We start from the raw sequence: 20,320 nt of genomic DNA on the forward strand, positions 1-20,320 counted from the left end.
ATTGAGGATGCCCTCTATCGTGTTGTGTGGCACTACCACCGTGCTAAATGGGATAGATTTCGAACAGATCTAGCAATGCAAAACTGGGCAATCATGAGGCACTGTGGGCCATCAGCAGCAGCAGAACTGTACTGAACCACAATCTGTAACCTCATGGCACGGCATATTCTCCACTCTATCGTTACCTGGTTCAATGAAGAGTGCAGGAGGGCATGCCAGGAGCTGCACCAGGCATACCTCAAAATGAGGTGTCAACCTGGTGAAGCTACAACACAGGACTACTTGCGTGCCAAGCTGCGTAAGTAGCATGCAATCGACAGAGCTAAGCCATGCCATAACCAATGGATCAGATATAAGCTCTGCAGTCCTGCCACATCCAGCTGTGAATGGTGGTGGACAATTAAACAACTAACTGGAGGAGGTGGCTCCACAAATATCCCCATCCTCAATGATGGGGGAGCCCAACAGATCAGTGTGACAGATAAGGCTGAAGCATTTGCAATAATATTCAGCCAGAAGTGCCGAGTGGATGATCCATCTCGGCTTCCTCCTGAAGTCCCCAGCATCACAGATGCCAGACTTCAGCCAATTTGATTCACTCCACGTGATATCAAGAAACGACTGAAAGCACTGGATACAGCAAAGGCTATGGACCCTGACAATATTCGGCAATAGTACTGAAGACCTGTGCTCCAAAACTTAATACGCCCTTAGCCAAGCTGTTCCAGTACAGCTACAACACTGGCATCCACCCGGCAATGTAGAAAATTGCCCAGCTATGTCCTGTATACAAAAAGCAGGACAAGTCCAACCTGGCCAATTACTGCTTCATCAGCCTACTCTCAATCATCTATAAAAATAAATAAATAAAATAAAGGTGTCATCGACTGTGCTATCAAGTGGCACTTGCTTAGCAATAACCCGCTCAGTGACACTCAGTTTGGGTTCTGCCAGGGCCACTCAACTCCTGACCTCATTACAGCCTTGGTTCAAACATGGATAAAAGAGCTGAACTCAAGAGGTGAGGTGAGAGTGACTGTCCTTGACATCAAGGCAGCATTTGACCGAGTATGGCACCAAGGAGCCCTATCAAAACTGAGGTCAATGGAAATCAGGGAAAAATTCTCCGTTGGTTGGAGTCATACCTGGCGCAAAGGAAGATGGTTGTGGTTGTCGGTGGTCAATCATCTCAGCTCCAGGACATCACTGCAGGTGTTTCTTTGGGTAGTATCCTCGGCACAACCATCTCCAGCTGCTTCATCAATGACCTTCCTTCAATCACAAGGTTAGAAGTGGGGATGTTCGCTGATGATTGCACAATGTTCAGCCCCATTCGCAACTCTTCAGATACTGAAGCAGTCCGTGTAGAAATTCAACAAGACCTGGACAATATCCTGGCTCGGGCTGATAAGTGGCAAGTAACATACGCGCCATACAAGTGGCAAACAATGACCATCTCCAAAAAGAGAGAATCTAACCATCTCCCCTTGACATTCAATGGCATTATGATCACTGAATCCATCACTATCAACATCCTAGGGGTTACCATTGGCCAGAAACTGAACTGGAGTAACCATATAAATACCTTGGCTACAAGAGCAGGTCAGAGGCTAGGAATCCTGCAGTGAGTAACTTACCTCCTGACTCCCCAAAGCCTGTCCACAATCTACAAGGCACAAGTCAAGAGTGTGATGGAATACTCTCCACGCCATGATGGGTGCAGCTCGAACAACACTCAAGGAGCTTGACACCAACCAGGATAAAGCAGCCTGCTTGATTGGCACCCCATCTAGAAACATTCACTCCCTCCAACACTGAGGCTCCTTAGACAGCACCTTCCAAACCCGCGACCTCTACCAACTGGAAGTACAAGGGTAGCAAATGCATGGGACCACCACCTGCAAGTTCCCCTCCAAGTCACACACCATCCTGACTTGGAACTATATAGTCGTTCCTTCACTGTCGCTGGGTCAAAATCCTGGAACTCCCTTCTGAACAGCACTGTGGGTGCACCTAACTCACATGGACTGCAGCGGTTCAAGGCAGCAGCTCACCACCACCACCTTCTCACGGGCAATTAGGGATGGGCAATAAGTGCTGGCCTAGCCAGCGACGGCCACATTCCACGAATGAATTTTTAAAAATGTAGATTGAAACTCCCCATGTTTATTGTATTACCCTTGTTACAGACACCTCCAATTTCCTGATTTATACCATGCCCCACATTACCACTTATGTTTGGTGAACTATAAACAACTCCAACCAATGTTTATTGCCCCTTGCTGTTTCGCAACTCCAGCCAAACTGGTTCTACATTTTGAACTTCTGATCTAAGATCCTCTCTCATTAAGGTACCAATCTCATCCATTATTAACAACACTACCCCACCTCCTTTTCCTTTTTACCCATCCTTCCTAAATGTCAAATACCCTTGAATATTCAGCTCCCAGCCTTGGTCAGCCTGCAACCACGTCTCCACAATGGCAATTAGATCGTACCTGTTTACTTCTACTTGTCTATAAATTCATCCACCTTGTTACAAATGTTGCATGCATTCAGTTAAGAGTGCCTTTCATTTTGCCTTTTTAATATTTTTCCTTATTTTAACCCTATTTGATGCTGGCCTTTGCTTCCACTGCCTTCAATTTTATTTACTACTTTTCTTCCTACCATTATCAGCTTAGTTTCTCTCCTATCTGAAATCCCTCTCAGATTTCCATCCCCCCCCCAAGCTAGTTTAAACCCTCACCAACTGCACTAGCAAATCTCCCCGCAAGTATACTGGTCCACATCCTGCTAACGTGCAACCTGCCCTCCTTGTACAAGTCCCACCTGCCCCAGAAACAGTCCCAATGCCTCAGAAATCTAAAGCCCTCCCACATACACCATCTCTCCATTTGCTTTATCCTCCTATTTGTGTACTCATCAGCACATGGCACTGGGAGTAATCCTGAGATTACTGTTTTTGAAATGCTTTTAAATCTCTTTCCTAGCTCTCTAAAATCTGCTTTCAGGATCTCATCCCTCTTTCTACCAATGTCACTGGTACCAGTGTGGGCCATGACCTCTGGTTGTTCACCCCAACTAATGTACTTTAGGGAAGGAAATCTGCTGCCCTTACCTGGTCTGGCCAACATGTGATTCCAGACCCACAGCAATGTGGTTGACTCTTAATGGCCCTCTGAAATGGTGTAGCAAGCCACTCAGTTCAAGGACAAATAGGGATGGCAACAAATGCTGGCCTGCCCGAGATGCCTGCATCCCATGAAAGAACAGAAAAAAAAAGAATGACCTGCAGTGGCACAGTGACATCCTTTATTCTGGTACCAGGGAGGCAACATATCATCCTGGAGTCGCGTCTAAGGCCACAGAAATGCCTGTCTGTTCTTCTAATTATTGAATCCCCTACCATGATTGCTCTTCTTCCTCCCCTCCTGCGCAGCTGAGCCACCCATAGTGCCACGGACTTGGCTCTGGCTGCACTCCGGAGGAACCATCACCCTCACCAATATCCAAAATGAAAAACTGGTTAGCGAGCAAGATGGACTCAGGGGACTCCTGCACTACCTGCCTGGTCCTCCTAGATAGTCATAAGGTCACCCATCCCTCTCTGTCTGCTCTCTCCCAACCTGTGGTGTGACCACCTCCCTAAACATGCTAGCCACGTAGTTCTCAGTCTTGTGGATGCACCACAGTGACTCCAGCAGAGGAGATCTCCCGATATCCTGGCGAACATATGTGCGGTTATTTCTCTTTCTGCTGCTTGCGGCTGCCATAGTTGCATGCATCACAACACTTCCATTAACTACACTTTTGTTACGACCAGTTTAGAAAGGTGTCTAGTGGTCCCTTTTAGCATTCACCTGGTTTTATTGTAACAGGGTTTATGCTTTTTAAACACACTGTGTTTTGAACTGCCCCTTGTTCACTGCTTTCCAATTGTAAGGCAAAGAAACCAGCACACCTTGTTTTCTTAGGTTTAAAGAAGAAATGTGAAATTTATTAAAACTTAAACTCTCGTGCGGTTAACGCCTCATGCTAGCATGCATTCACGATATGCACAAGCAAATATAGACAGAAAAGAGAAGAAAAATAAAGTGGAGAGGTTTGAGACAATATCAGAAGAGTTTCTTGTTACTGTGCTTCGAGTTCTCTGTAGTCCTTTTGTATGTAGTTCTTACTTGTAGGTAGATCTTGCTTTTCGTTGGGGCCCGGTATGCGTCTTAAACCTAATTCACTGTAGGACACTTTTCTCTCTTGGGGTTTCTGTGTCTTCAATGGATTCCAAAGCTGGTGAGAAAGAGATGAGCAGACAGGAGAGAGATGTTCTCAGTCCAGGAGCTAAGAGCTTTCTGAGTTCAAATTCTCTGTGGCAAGTTCAAATTCAAAAGACTCCAACAGCCAGTTAGTCATGTGCCTAAACTGGTCTGACCACGTCTTGTGTGTATTGGGGGAGCAGGGACTGGTTCCTTTGTTCCAACACTGTCTGCTAGTATGCAGAAAAGGTCTTTCCGGCAAGGGGCCTGGCAATTCCTTGTGATAGACGCTCTTTTCTTCCTGGCAACAATTTTAAGTTTAATGTCCATGCGGTGAAATTATGTGCCTTATTCTTGGCAGGTGGGGGCCTGCATGACACTTTCAATATTTATTTTATTTAACAGGGTGATGTTTAAACATATGCTAGTTGATCTCCTATAGCATTGCTCCATTCAAAGTGCATTTCTCCTTGCAACAGCATCTCTGCTCATCTCCCACTCTTTCTGTATGTGTCTCATTTTATTTATTTATTTTTTTAAGGCTCTCACATAGCCTGATTGCCACTATACCTTTGAGTCTCTTTCTACATGCCTCTCTCTCTCTCCACACCTCTATGCAACTCTTTCTGTACATGCTCTGATTTTGGGATAAGGCATGGAAATAGGAGACATAAGAGAACAAGAGGTCTGTAAGGAAGTGCAAACTCAGAATACTCCTGCGGATGATATTACTTTTACATCTCATTGGATTTAGTGCAGTGATGCTAAACTGTCCAGTACTAGTACATCCAAGTGATACTATGACACATGCAGGCAAGAAACTGGGGGCTCAGGATCCACACGCAGTAGGGAGGCTGGGCAGAAAACAGTGAGCAGCGTACTCGAACCAACAGTTCTTGGATGCTTACTGCGTTTTTCCCCCATCAGTCACTGTGAAACATAATTTGGAAGAAGAGCGTGAGAGGGGAGGACCCAGAGACAGACAGCAGTGCCTAAAAGAGCTGTCCAGTCTGGTGCTCCAGAGTGCACCAATCGCATTCTGAGAAAAAGCAAAGTGCGACATAACGGGAAAACAGGTAGTCAATTGGTTGGTGAGTACCTTTCTCATTTACCTTTCAAAACTTGGATAATTTTAGTAATCGTAAAGTTTTATTATTAGAAGTAATAGTAACGTTTACTATTAGTATTAAAGCTTATTAGATTGGCTGGTGAGTATTTCCTATTTATCTTAACTGGGGAATTTCACTCGGGGTAAGTAGAACATTTATTGAAATAAGAATATAAGCATATGCAGGACTAGAGACATGAAAATTTAATCAGTAAAATAATTAAACACTACAAAGATGACAGGGCAGGTGACGTGTGGCAGCTGCAGAATGTGGAAGCTCGTGGACACCTATGTAATCCAATGCAAACACATCTGCAGTAAGTGTCTGCGGCTGGAGGAACTTTGGCTCAGAGACATTGAGGTGGAGGCTGAGCTGCAGACACTGTGACATATCAGGGAGGGGACAAGTTACCTGGACACTTTGTTCCAGGAGGCAGTCACACCCCTTAAGATAGGGTCTAAATTAAAAAGCAGAACCTCAAAGGCAATAATCTCTGGATTATTACCTGAGCCACAAGCAAACTGGAGTAGGGTAATTAAGATTAGAGAGTTAAAAGCGTGGCTCAAAGATTGGTGTGGGAGAAAAAGGTTTTGATCCATGGAGCACTGGCACCAGTACCGGGGAAAGTGGAAGCTGTACCATTGGGATGGTCTTCACCTGAACCGTGCTGGGACCAGTGTTCTGGTGGTAAACAGGGCTTTAAACTAAATAGTGGGGGGAGGGATCTAATGAGAGAAGATGTGATAAATTAAAGAGAGAGCAAGATAGCAACAAGGTAATTGATAATCTGAGTGTGGAGTGCGCCAGCAGATAAGGCTGTGTGTTGCATAAATAATAAAAAGACAGAATTAAAGGCACTCTATCTGAATGCACAGAGCATTCACAATTGAATTGATGGCACAAATGGAAGTAAATAGGTATGATCTAATTGCCATTATGGATAAATGGCTGCAGGGTGACCAAGGTTGGGAATTGAATGTCCAAGGGTATTCAACATTTAGGAAGGATAGGCAAAAAGGAAAAGGAGGTGGGTTAGTGCTGTTGATAAAGGATGAGATCAGTACATTAGTGAGAGAGGATGTTAGACCGAAAGATCAAGAGGTAGAATTAGCTTGGGTGAAGATATGAAAAAGCAAGGGGCAGCAAACATTGGTAGGAGTTCCTAGAGGTCACCAAACAGCAGTGGTAATGAAGGGCACGGTATAAATCAGGAAATTAGAGGTGCATTTAACATGGGTAACACAGTAAACATGGAGGGCTTCAATCTACATATAGACTGGGTAAACCAAATTAGCACTAATGCTGTGGAGGACGAATTGCTGGAATATATACGAGATGGTTTTCTAGAACAGTATATTGGGGAACTAACCAGAGAACGGGGCTATTTTAGATCTAGTATCGTGCAATGAGAAAGGGCTAACTAATAATCTCGTTGTGAAACAGCCTCTCGGAAGAGTGACCATAATATGATAGAATTTTACTTTAAGTTTGAAAGTGATATCATTCAATCAAAACTAGGGTCTTAAATCTAAACAAAGGAAACTATGAAGGTATGAGGGTCAAATTGGCTGTGGTAGATTGGGAAACTACATTGAAAGCCATGGCGATAGACAGGCAATGGCTAGCACTTAAACAATTTACACATGGTTTATGACAAATTTACATTCCTTGAGGCACAAAAACCCAGCAGGAAAAGGTGATCCCCATGGCTAACAAGAGAAGTTGAAAATTGTATTAGATCAAAGGAAGAGGCTTATAAAGTTGCTAAAAAGTAGGAAGCCTGAAGATTGGGAGCATTTTAGAATTCAGCAAAAGAGGATCAAGAAATTGATAAAGGAAGAAAAAACAGACTATTAATGTGAACTAGCGAGAAACACAAAAACGGATTACAAAAGCTTCTATAGGTATTTTTATGCAGGCCCTCACCTGCCAAGAATGGGGCACAGATATTTTGCAAAAAGGACATTAAATTTAAAATTGTTGCTAGGAAGAAAAGGCAGCCTATTACAAGGGGTTGCCAAGTTCCCGACTGGAAAGACATTTACATAGTAACAGACATTGCTTGGAAAAGGACAATGGGGCCACTCCCTGCTCCAACTTAATCCACAATGGACTTTTGATTACCAGACGTTGAAGGTGGAAAGGCTAGCATTCCAGGTTAACTGCTAAGATGGCCGAATACACAGAAGACGTGGTCAGACCAGTTTAGTCACATGACTAACTGGCTGTTGGAGTTTTTTTGAATTTGAACTTGCCACAGAGAATTTGAACTCAGAAAGCTCTTAGCACCTGGACTGGAAAAGACCTTTCTCCTGTCTGCTCATCTCGTTCTCACCAGCTTTGGAATCCACTGAAGACACAGGAACCCCAAGAGAAAAAGTCTCCTGCAGTAAATAAGGTTTAAGAATAAAAACAAGAAATGCTGCAATCACTCAGCAGGTCTGGCAGCATCTGTGGAAAGAGAAGCAGAGTTAACGTTTCGGGTCAGTGACCCTTCTTAGGCTCACTGTAGTCCTTTTATAGATAGCTCTTGTATGTAATGCTTGCTTTTCGTTGGGGCCCAGTATTATTCTTAAACCTTAAAATAAAAGCAAAATACTGCGGATGATGGAAATCTGAAACAAAAACAATAAATGCTGGAATCACTCAGCAGGTCTGGCAGCATCTGTGGAAAGAGAAGCAGAGTTAACGTTTCGGGTCAATGACCCTTCTTAGGGTCACTGACCCGAAACGTTAACTCTGCTTCTCTTTCCACAGATGCTGCCAGACCTGCTGAGTGATTCCAGCATTTCTTGTTTTTGTTTCAGATTTCCAGCATCCGCAGTATTTTGCTTTTATTTTAAGGTTTAAGAATAATACTGGGCCCCAACGAAAAGCAAGCATTACATACAAGAGCTATCTATAAAAGGACTACAGTGAGCTCGAAGCACAATAAAAAGGAACTCTTCTAGTCACCTTTCTCACCTGGTCGTAACAATATGTAAAAAGCAAAAGATTAGCAAAGACAAATGTGGGCCCATTACAGGTAGAGACAGGAGAATTTAAAATGGGGAATAAGGAAATGACAGGGAAACTAAACAAATACTTTGTGTCTGTCTTCACAGAGGAAAATATAAAAAAACCTCCCAGGAATACAAGAGAATCAAGGGACTAGCGAGAAGGAGGAACTGAAATAAATTAGTATTAGTAAAGAAGCAGTACTGGAGAAACTAATGGGACTGAAAGTTGGAAAATCTCCTGGACCCGATGATCTACATCCCAGAGTGTTGAAAGAGGTGGCTGTAGAGATAGTGGATGCGTTGGTGGTTATCTTCCAAAATTCTACAGATTCTGGAATGGTTCCTGCAAATTGGAAGGTAGCAAATGTAACCCCACTATTTAAGAAAAAAGGGAAAGAGAAAATGGGGAACTGTTAGCCTTATATCAGTCATAGGGAAAATGCTAAAATCTATTATAAAGGATGTGATAACTGGACACACAGAAAACAATGGTAAGATTGGGCAGAGTCAACATGGATTTATGAAAAGGAAATCATACCTGACAAACCTGTTGGAGTTTTTGAGAATGTAACTAGCAGAATAGATAAAGGAGAACCTGTAGATGTGGTGTGTTTGGATTTTCAGGCAATTTTTGATAAGAAGTTAGTAACTATAATTAGAGCACATGGGATTGGGTAATATACTGGCATGGAGTGAGAATTGATTAATGGACAGAAAAGAGAGAGTAGGAATAAACAGGTCTTTCACAGGTTGGCAGGCTGTGAGGTACCGCAAGGATCAGTGCTTGGGCCTCAGCTATTCACAACCTATATCAACGATTTGGATGTGAGGACAGAATGTAATATTTCCAAGCTTGTTGATGACACAAAACTTGGTGTGAATGTGAGTTGTGAAAGGGATGCAAAGAGGTTTCAAGGGGATTTCAAGGCGAAGTGAACATGGCAGATGGAATATAATGTGGAAAAATGTGAAGTTATCCACTTTGGTAGGAAAAACAGAAATGCAGTATTTCTTAAATGGTGAGAGTTTGGCAAGTGTTGATGTCCAAAGGGACCAGAGTGTCCTTTTTCATAAGACACTGAAAGCTAACGGGCAGGTGCAGCGAACAATCGGGAAGGCAAATATACGTTGACATTTATTGCAAGAGGATTTGAGTACAGGAATAAAGAAGTCTCGCTGCAATTGTATAGAGCCTTGGTGAGACCGCATCTGGGATAGTGTGTACAGTTTTTGTCACCTTACCTAAGGAAGGATATACTTGCCATAGAGGGAGTGCAATGAAGGTTCTCCAGTCTGATCCCTGGGATGGTGGGATTGTCCTATGAGGAGAGATAGAGGAGACTGGGCCTATATTCTCTAGCGCTTAGAAGAATGAGCGATCTCATTGAAGCATACGCAATTATTACAGGGCTCGACAGGGTAGATAAAGGGTGATTCCCCTGGCTGAAAAAGGGGGGGGGGGGGTCCAGAACCAGGGGACAAAGTCTCAGAATAAAAGGTAAGCCATTAAGGAATGAGATAAGGAGGAGTTTCTTCATATAGAGGGTGGTGAATGTTTGGAAATCTCTACTCCAGAAGGCTGGGGAGGCTCCTTGAGTATATTAAAGACAGAGATTGATAGATTTCTAGATATTAAAGATATCAAGGGATATCGGGATAGTGTGGGAAAATGGCACCAGAGTAGATGATCAGCCATGATCTAGTTGAATGGTAGAGCAGGCTTGAGGGGCCAAATGGCCTGCTCCTGTTCCTATTTCCTATGTTCCTATACCACACTTGCAAAGGAATAAAGTTGATAGTTCAGTCAGAATCACACATGAAAATCTTAAAAGTAATATATGAAAAATTCAAAAAACCTTACTGGCCAGAATTTACCGTTACAAACATGGTGAACAGCACACACTTTGATAATGTACAGATAAATGTAAAAATCCAGAAGGTGAATACGCTGCACGAAAAAAGCATCGCGCTGTCTGGCTCACCATTTACATGTTCCAGTATCTGCATCATGATATGGACTAAACTCACCAATTAAATTTAGGACATGTCCATTTCAGTCTAAGTAGCCTTAGCAGTGTGTTAAGTCACAAACTATTGCCAAACCACCTCTCTGGCACTGACAATTAACTTTTATATGTCTTGAGGCTCATTCTTTCAGATTTTAATTAGTGCTGGAGATTCAACAATTTTTTTTGACTTTACCTTTGTCTCTGTTTGCTCTCTCTATCTCAATCTAATCTTTTTTTCCTTCCCTTAATTTCACTTTCTGTATCTGATTTTACATGAAATTCACAATTCTAACTTACACATCCTGGTTCAGACCCTATGCTGTGCATTGACAATACTTCAATCTCACTGGTTAAAGAAATACACAGTTGTTTGCCTTGTTCACAGAAGTCCCAGGCACCCTGTAGCAGGTGTTTGGATTGCTAACTTGCTGTGCAAAGGGCCACAGAAATTAAGTCAGCAAGGGCAAGTGTAACAAACCATTGGCTATAGTAAATTCTGACCAAAAGTCTAGCACTTTGTAGGTAACACTGGAATGCACATCTCATACTGACATCAGATAATTTGCCAGATTTGCTAAGACTAGTCACCAGGAAGATGCATTTTTACTGGGTCTTTTCAATCAGTAGCCCTAGCAAATTCAATAATTTTAGTCTAGCTTTTCCTGTTGGCTACGTGAAATCTGAACAACAAAGCTAACAGAAAAAATTAAGACATGGCAGTGTGTTGGAATTGTTGGCTGTGGGAGCTTGTGGACAATGAGACTGTTCCAGACTTCCACATCTGCAAGAAATGCCTCTGCCTCAATGCACAGTTTAAACGTTCATTCAGCAATGCACGTAGTAGTAAAAAAAAAATGGATGAATCAAAGGCAATCTTTTTTTTAAAGAGGGAATCCGGATAGAGTAGAGATGACTGAAACATGGCAACACGGAACAGGATCGACAACTAAACATGGTCAGATATGACATATTTAGGAAGGAAAGGAAGGAGGGGAGGTGGAGTACCTAAAGTAGTTAAAGATAACACAATGTAAACCATGACAGTAGGGGAAAAAAGGGTGTAACTAGCAGTAAGATAGATACAGAATCCATATGGATCCATCACACGAATAGAGATATATAATAGACTACCAAACAGTGGAAGGGAAATGTCCAAAGAAATAATGCAGACAAATCTACAATGAATTGAAGGGGGAAAACTCTCCACTGGTTGAACTTATATCTAGCACAAAGGAAGATGTTTGAGATTGTTAGAGGCCAAACATTGCTGCAGGAATTCCTTGGGGAAGTACCCTAGGCCAACCACCTTTAGCTGCTTCATCAATGACTGTTCTTCCATCATAAGGTCAGAAGTGGGGGATGTTCGCTGATGATTGCGTAGTGTTCAGTACAATTCGCAACTCCTTAGATAATGAAGCAGTCCATGCCCACATGCAGCAAGACTTGGACAACATTCAGGCTTGGGTTGATAAGTGGCAAGTAGCATTCATGCCACAAAAGTGCCAAGCAATGACCATGTCCAACGAGAGAGAATCTAACCATGTTCCTTCAACATTCAACGCCTTTACCATCACTGAATCCCCCACTATCAACATCCTAGAGATTATCACCAACCAGAAACTTAACTGGACCAGCCATATTGGATACGAAAAACATAGGGAGAGAGGATGCTGGAATAGGGAGAGAAGAAGTATTAATGGGATTAGCATCCTTGAAAGTTGATAAATCAACAGGGCCGGATGAAATGTACCCTAGGCTGTTAAAAGCAAAAAAAGAAATAGCAGAAGGTCTGGCGATCATTTTTCAGTTCTCACTGGATACATGTGTGGTGCCGGAGGACTGGAGAACTGCTAATGTTGTACCTCTGTTTAAAAAGGGAGTGAGGGATAGATCAAATAATTACAGGCCAGTCCGTCTAACCTCAGTAGTGGGCAAATTATTGGAATCAATTCTGAGAGACAGGATAAACTGTTACTTAGAAAGGAATAGGTTAATCAAGGATAGTCAGCATGGATTTGTTATGGGGAGATCTTGATTGACCAGCTTGATCAAATTATTTGAAGTAACAAGGAAAATAGATGAGGGTAGTGCAGCTGGTGTGGTCTACATGGATTTTAGCAAGGCTTTTGACAAGGTCCCACATGGCAGACTGGTTAAAAAAATAAAATTCCATGGGATCCAGGAAAATGCAGCAAGGTGGATACAAAATTGGTTCAGTGGCAGGAAACAAAGGGTAATTGTTGCCAGGTGTTTTTGCAACTGGAGGGCTGTTTCCAGTGGCGTTCCACAGGGCTCAGTACTGGGTCCCCTGCTTTTTGAGATATATAGTAATGACCTGGACACAAATATAGTGGGCATGATCAAGAAGTTTGCAGATGACACAAAGATTGACCGTGTGGTAGATAGCGAGGAAGGTAGCTGTAGGCTGCAGAAGATATTATTGGTCTGGTCACATGGGCAGAAAAGTAGCAAATGGAATTCAACCTGGAGAAGTGTGAGATGATGCATTTGGGAAGGTCAAACAAGGCAAAGGAATACACGATTAATGGAAAAATACTGAGAAGTGTAGAGGAAGTGAAGGACCTTGGAATGAAAGTCCACAGATCCCTGAAGATAGCTGGACAGGTCAATAAGGTGGTTAAAAAGGCATAAGGAATCCTTTCCTTTATTAGCTGAGGTCTAGAATATAAGAGCAGGGAGGTTATGCTGGAACTGTATAACTCATTGGTTAGGCCACAACTTGAGTACTGAGTGCAGTTCTCGTCACCTCATTACAGAAAGGATGTAATTGCACTAGAGAGGGTACAGAGGAGATTTATGAGGATGTTGCCAGGACTGGAAAAATGTAGCTAATGGGAAAGATTGGATAGGCTGGGCTTGTTCTCCTTGGAACAGAGAAGGCCGAGGGGAGATCTGATTGAAATGTACAAGATTTTGAGGGGCCTCGATAGAGTGGAGGTGAAGGGCCTATTCACCTTAGCAGAGCGGTCAGTGACTAGGGGGCATAGACTTAAAGTGGTTGGTAGAAAAATTAGAGGGGAGATGAGGAAAAACCTTTTCACCCAGAGGGCGGTGGGGGTCTGGAACTCACTGCCTGAAAGGGTAGCTGAGGAAGAAATTCTCAACTCATTCAAAAGGAGTTTGGATATGCACCTCAAGTGCCGGAATCTGCAGGGCTATGGACCAAATGCTGGAAGGTGGGATTAGAATAGGTGGATCGTTTTTCTGCTGGCACAAACATGATGGGCCAAGTGGCCTCTTTCTGTGCCTTAAACTTTCTGTGATTCTATGATATAAATACTGTGGCTGCTACAGGGATTAATTGGGGGAGTGGGACCGACTGCTTAGCTCCGTGCAGAGCCGGCATGGACTCGATGGGCCAAAGGCTTCCTTCTAAGCCGTAAATGACTATGACAAGAACAGGTTAGAGGCTGGGAATTTTGTGGCAAGTAATTTACCTCCTGACTCCCCAAAGCCTGCCCACCATCTATAAGGTACAAATGAGTGTGGTGGAATACTCTCTACTTGCCTGGATGAATGCAGCTCCAACAACACTCAAGAAGCTTCACACCATCCAAGACAATGCAAGCTGCTTGATCGGAACTCCATCCACCACTTTCAACATTCACTTCCTCCACCACTGGCGTATAGTGTCAGCAGTGTGTACCATGTTCAAGATGCACTGCAGCAACAGGCCAAGGCACCTTTGACAGCACCTTCTAAACCCACAACCTCTACCACCTAGAAGGACAAGGGCAACAGACTCATAGGACACCATCACCGCGAATTCCCCTCCAAGCCACACACCATCCTGACTTGGAACTATATCACTGCTCCTTCAATGTCACTGTGCCAAAAACCTGGAACTCTCTTCCTAACAGCACTGTGGGTGCACCTACACCAGATAGACTACAGCGGTTCAAGAAGGTGGCTCACCACCACCTTCTCAAAGGCAATTGGAGATAGCCAACAAATGCTGGCCTGGCCAGCAATGCTCAAATCCCATGAAATCATTTAAAAAAACACGTATTTACGAGAAATGTATTAGGTGGACATCGTCATCCTCAAATCTAGAAAGGAGTGTACTGGTGTTTCCATGGGACACATCAAGTGAACAGTGGCAATGGGATCAATTCCTATTCAGCTCATCTTGAAGATTCAATCCTCCCTGCAGACATTTGAAGTAGCGAATTCTATCGTTTTTTGAAGTACCACCTGTGTAACAGTTGTTGCTTTGCCAGCCTGCTCAATCTCTTCCTTGGAGGAATATTTGTATTTGACTCTGCACCCTAAGTAGAATTTGTGTGTGTAGGCTGAAAGGTCAAGGTGCTCACTAGTACCAGTATTTGTCCTTCTCATGGCTCAGTTGATTGTCATCAGGGGAGCATGTAGTTGGTTTATAGCTGCGATATGATTTGGCAACAGCATGAACCCAGTTTTTATTTTTCTGATACATGTTCTGCAGATTCACCACCCAAGGCTCCAAATCTTGGAATGAAACTTGAAAGGATGAGAATACAGAATGGACCATTTTAGAAACAAAGGGCTGGATTTTGTGCTGAAGCTGGGGCTCCTGGCGGCAGGTCGAAAAGGCGGGGGGAGCACTGCCTTGGCCTTCTCGCACATCCCACCGGAGCGATCCTCCGGTCTTTTAACTTCTAAATTTCACAAGCCGGGATACCCGTCCCTTTAAAGACAGGGATATTGCCTCCAAGAGTTGCTGGTCAATCACAGGGCCAGCAGCTCAGCAGTATCGGCAGCACCACTGGGAGTGGTGGCCACCGCAGGCACTACAGAAGCCTCAGACCCAGGCCCAGCACTGAAACCTCAGAGTTCAGCTAAGTGAGGTAGGGTCGCTGGGGCCTTCCGGATTGGCCCCGGCAAGGGGGGCCTGGGGGGGTGGGTCATGCAGTCCAAGAGGGGAGGTTCCGGGGTGTAAAGTGGGTCCCAGTGTGGGTCCTCCGTGGGCCACAAATTGCTCACGAACTAGGGAGCACCCCCACCACCCCCGCCCCACAAGACTGCAGGGAGCGTGGCACCCACCCCACCCCGCCACTGGTAAGATCCAGCAGCAGTGGGAAGAGGCCCTTAATTGGCCACTTAAGGGTGCCAATTGGCCTTTGGGTGGGAAGGCCGGTGTCAGCCTATCCCGCCCCAGGAAAATCGCTTGGTGATGGGTGAGGTGACGAGTCCTCCACCCCCCCAACCCCCGTCGTGACACTCCACGCACCCCCCCAACCCCCCTGCTCCACCCTGCCTCAGGGGGCCACACACAATATCGGCCAAAGAACGGTTACTGTGAAAATTACCATTTTTGTCTAATTTAACCTTCATCTATGGACAAAGAATTTGTCCCAATTCAACAGCAGGAGCTGTAATACAAATACAAAATGCGTCAAACACAATCTCTTTAGCAGAAAAAATATGAACTGCACAATGATGTAAGGGAACACAGAAGAAGCCACAAATGGCACTGTTATCTGTCTTGATGTTATTTTCATATGGATATTATGTTCATGGCTTCCTCAGAATCAATTAAGCAAAGCTTTCCTGCAATAGTTTATGGAGAATGCTTAAGTAAAGATGTTCCCTTTCATCTCTCTCCTGCTCTTCCCCAATTAATAAAAAAGTACTTCATATATTTTGACCACACTCACCAGCTCAAGGTTCTGAACCAAGGCAGTTCATAAGAATGATACACTCTATAACCGATAGTGATGATCTCATGAAAACACTTGATTTGAATATACAGAACCTAAAAAGAGAATATGAAAAATTACTTGACGACCCAAAATAGAATATAAAACAACCAACAGTCTCTCCTGTTTCAAAAAGCAATTCACACAGAAAATGGGCACAAAAATCCTTGCCGAAGGAATTGGAAAATCTTAGCCATCAACTGGGCGGGGGTGGGGGGAGACAGGCAGTTAGAAAGGAAAGAAGATTGATTGGTTGACACTAGAAATACTGCTATTATACTGTCAGTTTGTGCTGAATTTATATCAGCATCAAATTGACAATATAGCCAAAGGACTAGATTTTGTGCTTGAGACAGAACTCCAGGTGCCAGGCCAAAACGGCGGGGTCTGCCTTTTCGCGTAACCCCCACCCGAACCCCGAGAGCGAGCCTCTGGTCTTTTTAAATCAAAGTTTCAGGAGCCGGGAACCCGCCCCTTCAAATCCTGTCTCCAAGAGCTGCCGGCCAATCAGAGCCCTGGCAGCAGTGAACACTGCCGGTTACTACAGAGGCCTCAGAACCAGGCCCAGTGCTGAAGCCCTGAAACAGAGGTAGGTGAGGAGGGGTCGCTGGGGCCAGTCCGGAAGGCCCCAGCGAAGCAGGGTAGGAGGCTGGTTGTGCAGTCCGGGGAGGGGAGGGGAGGGGCGGGCAATCCTAGGTGGGATAAAGTTGATCCTGGTGAGTGTCTACTGTGGGCCACAATTTGCCCGGGAAGGAGGGGACCTCCCCCCCTCACCCACGCCAAGCCTCGTGTTGCAAGGCGTCCTCCTCTTGTAGTAGAGATCCTCCTGCCGCTGGAATCCTTCTCACAGCGGCGGCGGGAAGAGGCACTTAATACGTCACTTAAGGACCTCAATTGACCTCTGGACAGGAAGGCTGTCGTCGGCCTATCCCGCCCCCGGAAGATCGCATGGCTACAGGCTGTCTGCCTCACTGACTACCCCACTACCTGTCGTGATACTTCGTGCGCCCCCTCGCATCCCGCCTCAGGGGGCCACACAAAATCCTGGCCTAAGAAACTGCTCTATTGGGAAGCAAAACCATGTGGTGTTACAAAACAGAACCCTGAAAAACAGGAATCTGAGGATACACTGACATTGGATCTGCTCTATTACAACAAACAGAGTCAACACAATGACCCACAAAGTCATATGTCACAGTCATTGCACAAATAGACTATCAGTCCATCACCTTCAGGCCATAGATTTGCATTTGTAAATAATATCTTACTATATACATCCAAATGGAATGCATCATATACTAGCAATTTAGTTCAGATAATGAGATCAATTACTATGCACTACTGCCCACCCTCTAAAATCACCCCCCACACAAAATTGTAGACAATAGTTTTAGGGGCATAAAGAGATCTGGCACATGGATGCTAACCAATGATGGAATCCCATGAGCGTTAAGGCAGTCAAAAAAAAACTGCATCACGCATTTTCATGGTGACATTTATCTAGCACCTTTAACACAGAAAAACATTTCAAGGCACTTTACAGAGGGAACATTTAAAAGGCTAGGATGTCAAGCTATGGTAGGAAAGTTAGAAGATGTGATTAAAAGTTTGGTCAAGAAAATGATTATAAGTTTTAACAACAGAGCAAATAGAAAAGAGGTAAAGAAGTTAGCAAGGAAGTTCCAGAGAATGAAGCCAAAGTGACTGATAATGCTGCCACCATATTGAGGGAAGAGAAGGGGGAAGATGCAGAGAAGGTAATAGTCAGAAAGAAGCTGGAGGATGGATGGGAGAGATAACTCCACGGATGACTGCAATAAAAACAAAGAAACTCTAACTTCTGTGCACTTGGCTTTGCAGGTGAGTCAAGGGAATGAGGGAAAGAGGTTTGAGAAGTTGGTGGTACATCAAAACAACAGTAAGAACTTTAACACACAAATGCTGGAGAGGTATACCACCAAAAAAAAGTATGCTGAGCCAAAGGAGGAGACATTAGAAGGGATGACTTGAACTTTGGTCAAATATGTGGGATGGGCAGTCAATCGTCAGTCAGTAGAGGTCAATCCAGAGGTCCAGCGGAAGTGTGGAGTGGTGTAAGTGGTGTCAAACAATGAATTCAGTACACCAGCAGAGAGGTGAGAAAATGGAGTCTCAGCGAAGATCAGTGAGAGGTGACAAAATGACAAAGTAGAGGCAACAGTTCATGGAAACATAGGTTTGGTTTTACTCAATCTCCAGGAGTTTGGCATTGACTGAGGAAAGTGACGCTTGGTAACCTCAATGTGGCTGAGCTAGATCTGGTAAACAATGATGAGACTAGTTTTGTGTCAGGTGTGCTCTTGTGTCAAGTTTGCAACCCTCAGACATAAGGGAGTGAAGATGAGTCCTGTGGCAAGACAATGACAGGAGTTGGAAAGCATGAATGGTTTGGTCAGGAAAAGGGCCTTGAAAGCAGAGGTTAGGAATTGTTGGGAAAATCAACAAATGGGTCACAAAAGGTGGAAATAATAGTTGAAGTTTTGTGAGGAACCTGGGGAACAGATATATCACCTACACTTCCAAAAGAGGTGGATGGAAAGTGTCATGGGAGTAGCAGTGGACTGTTAAGATAAACAAGATGAAGAATAAAATAATAAACGTGAGCATTGTTCCTTAAAATTTGCAACTGATATTCAATTAGCAGTAACATTTTTAGAAAATATTTAAATTTATAACTTTTATTGCCCATTATCTTGTTCACTTCTCTCCCCCCTCAAAATATTTAACTTCCATGACAATCCTGTTTGCCACATTAAGCCTATCAAAGAGTCTCACCAGATACATTTTCCATAGCCCGGTTGGGTAAAATTGTTTCTGGATTAGAACTTTTGCTCTATTCCTCTGGCTGAGAACTGCAAAAATTAATGTACTGACAACAGTTGAGTTTTAGTGATAATCAAAACTGGGATTCACATTTAGGCCTGCAATACAGGAGCCCAATATTTTGCTGCAAGTAACGATTTTTTATAAATTCATTTTTATTAACTTGGAAAAATAAAATCTTTTCACTAACATTAGTTTACTAACCACAAGCATGAGTACCATGGGTCCCAGGTAGATGATTAGAAAAAAAAATGAAATCATAGCAAGTGACAAGATCCCACGAATCCACCAGTTCTTCCATCTGTAAAACAAAGCAAGATTAAACCACTTTTCACAAATCAAATTGAAAAAACTGGGTTATAACACAAAAAAAGTTCAAAAAATTCTTAAAAGTTTTCACTTTACAATAAACCCCTTGTACAAAATCTGTAAACTATATTAAAACCATTAACCATTTAAGCTATGGAAGCATACTAACTCATAGTTGGCAGCATCATAAAACAAAAACAAAAAAAATGATGCTTTTGAATTTACAAAAAATCTAAAGAAAATCTTAAATAGTCTCCCACACAATCTCAAAAATAAATAAAAAATAAAGACTGTAAAGTGCCTCATCAAAAGATGAGGTGCTGTTCCAAGAGCTTACGTTAAGCTTCAGTGCAACAGTGTAGGAAACAGAGGACAGACAGCCAAGTGTGACAGTGGAGCAGAGAACTAAAATGACAGGTTATCGGAAGCTGTGGGTCATGCTTGCGGGTCTAAAGGCGTTCCGCAAAATGGTCAGCCAATCTGTGTTTGGTCCCCGCAATGTTGAGGAAACCACATCGTGAGCAGTGAATACAGTAAACTAAATTGCATGTACAAATAAATCACTCACCTGGAAAGTGTGTCTGGGGACCTAGATGGTAGGGAGGGAAGAGGTAAAAAGGGAAGGTGTTGCACTCCCTGCGCTTGCATGGCAAGGTCCCATGGAAGGGCTGTTGGGGTGAATGAGCAGTGGACCAAAGTGTTGGAGGGAACAGTCCTTCGGAATGCTAAAAGGGATGGGGGATACGTATTTGGTGGTGGCATCACGCTGGAGGTGGTGAAATATCACAGGATGATCCGTAGAACAGGTAGGTTGGTAGAAAGTGAAGAACAAGGGGCACAGAACCCTATCATAGTCTGGGAGGGACGGCACAGAAATGCAGGAAATGGAACAGGCACAATTCAGAGTCCTGTCAACTATGGTGGACACGAATCCTTGTTTGGGGAGAAAGGAAGACACTGGTATGGAAGGTGGCATCATCAGAACAGATATGACAGAGACAGAGAAACTAGGAGAGAGTCCTAACAGGAAGTGGGGTGGGAGGAAGTGCAGTCAAGGTAGCTGTAGGAGTCAGTGGG

The 20,320-nt window shown here is 43.7% G+C and overlaps 1 protein-coding gene across 2 annotated transcripts in view; it reads right to left on the bottom strand.

Annotated features, from left to right (window-relative positions):
- Positions 1-20,320, bottom strand: part of cds1 (CDP-diacylglycerol synthase (phosphatidate cytidylyltransferase) 1) — a 145,796-nt gene that overhangs the window by 58,821 nt on the left and 66,655 nt on the right. For both annotated transcript variants that reach the window (XM_068015017.1, XM_068015027.1), the window contains 2 exons: positions 19,139-19,235; positions 16,031-16,128 (listed from right to left, as the gene is read on the bottom strand). In XM_068015017.1, the coding sequence (XP_067871118.1) occupies positions 16,031-16,128; positions 19,139-19,235 (195 nt within the window). The remainder of the gene's footprint in view (positions 1-16,030; positions 16,129-19,138; positions 19,236-20,320) is intronic.

Source organism: Heterodontus francisci, chromosome 1 (assembly GCF_036365525.1).
Source record: "Heterodontus francisci isolate sHetFra1 chromosome 1, sHetFra1.hap1, whole genome shotgun sequence".
Taxonomy (NCBI): Eukaryota; Metazoa; Chordata; class Chondrichthyes; order Heterodontiformes; family Heterodontidae; genus Heterodontus; species Heterodontus francisci.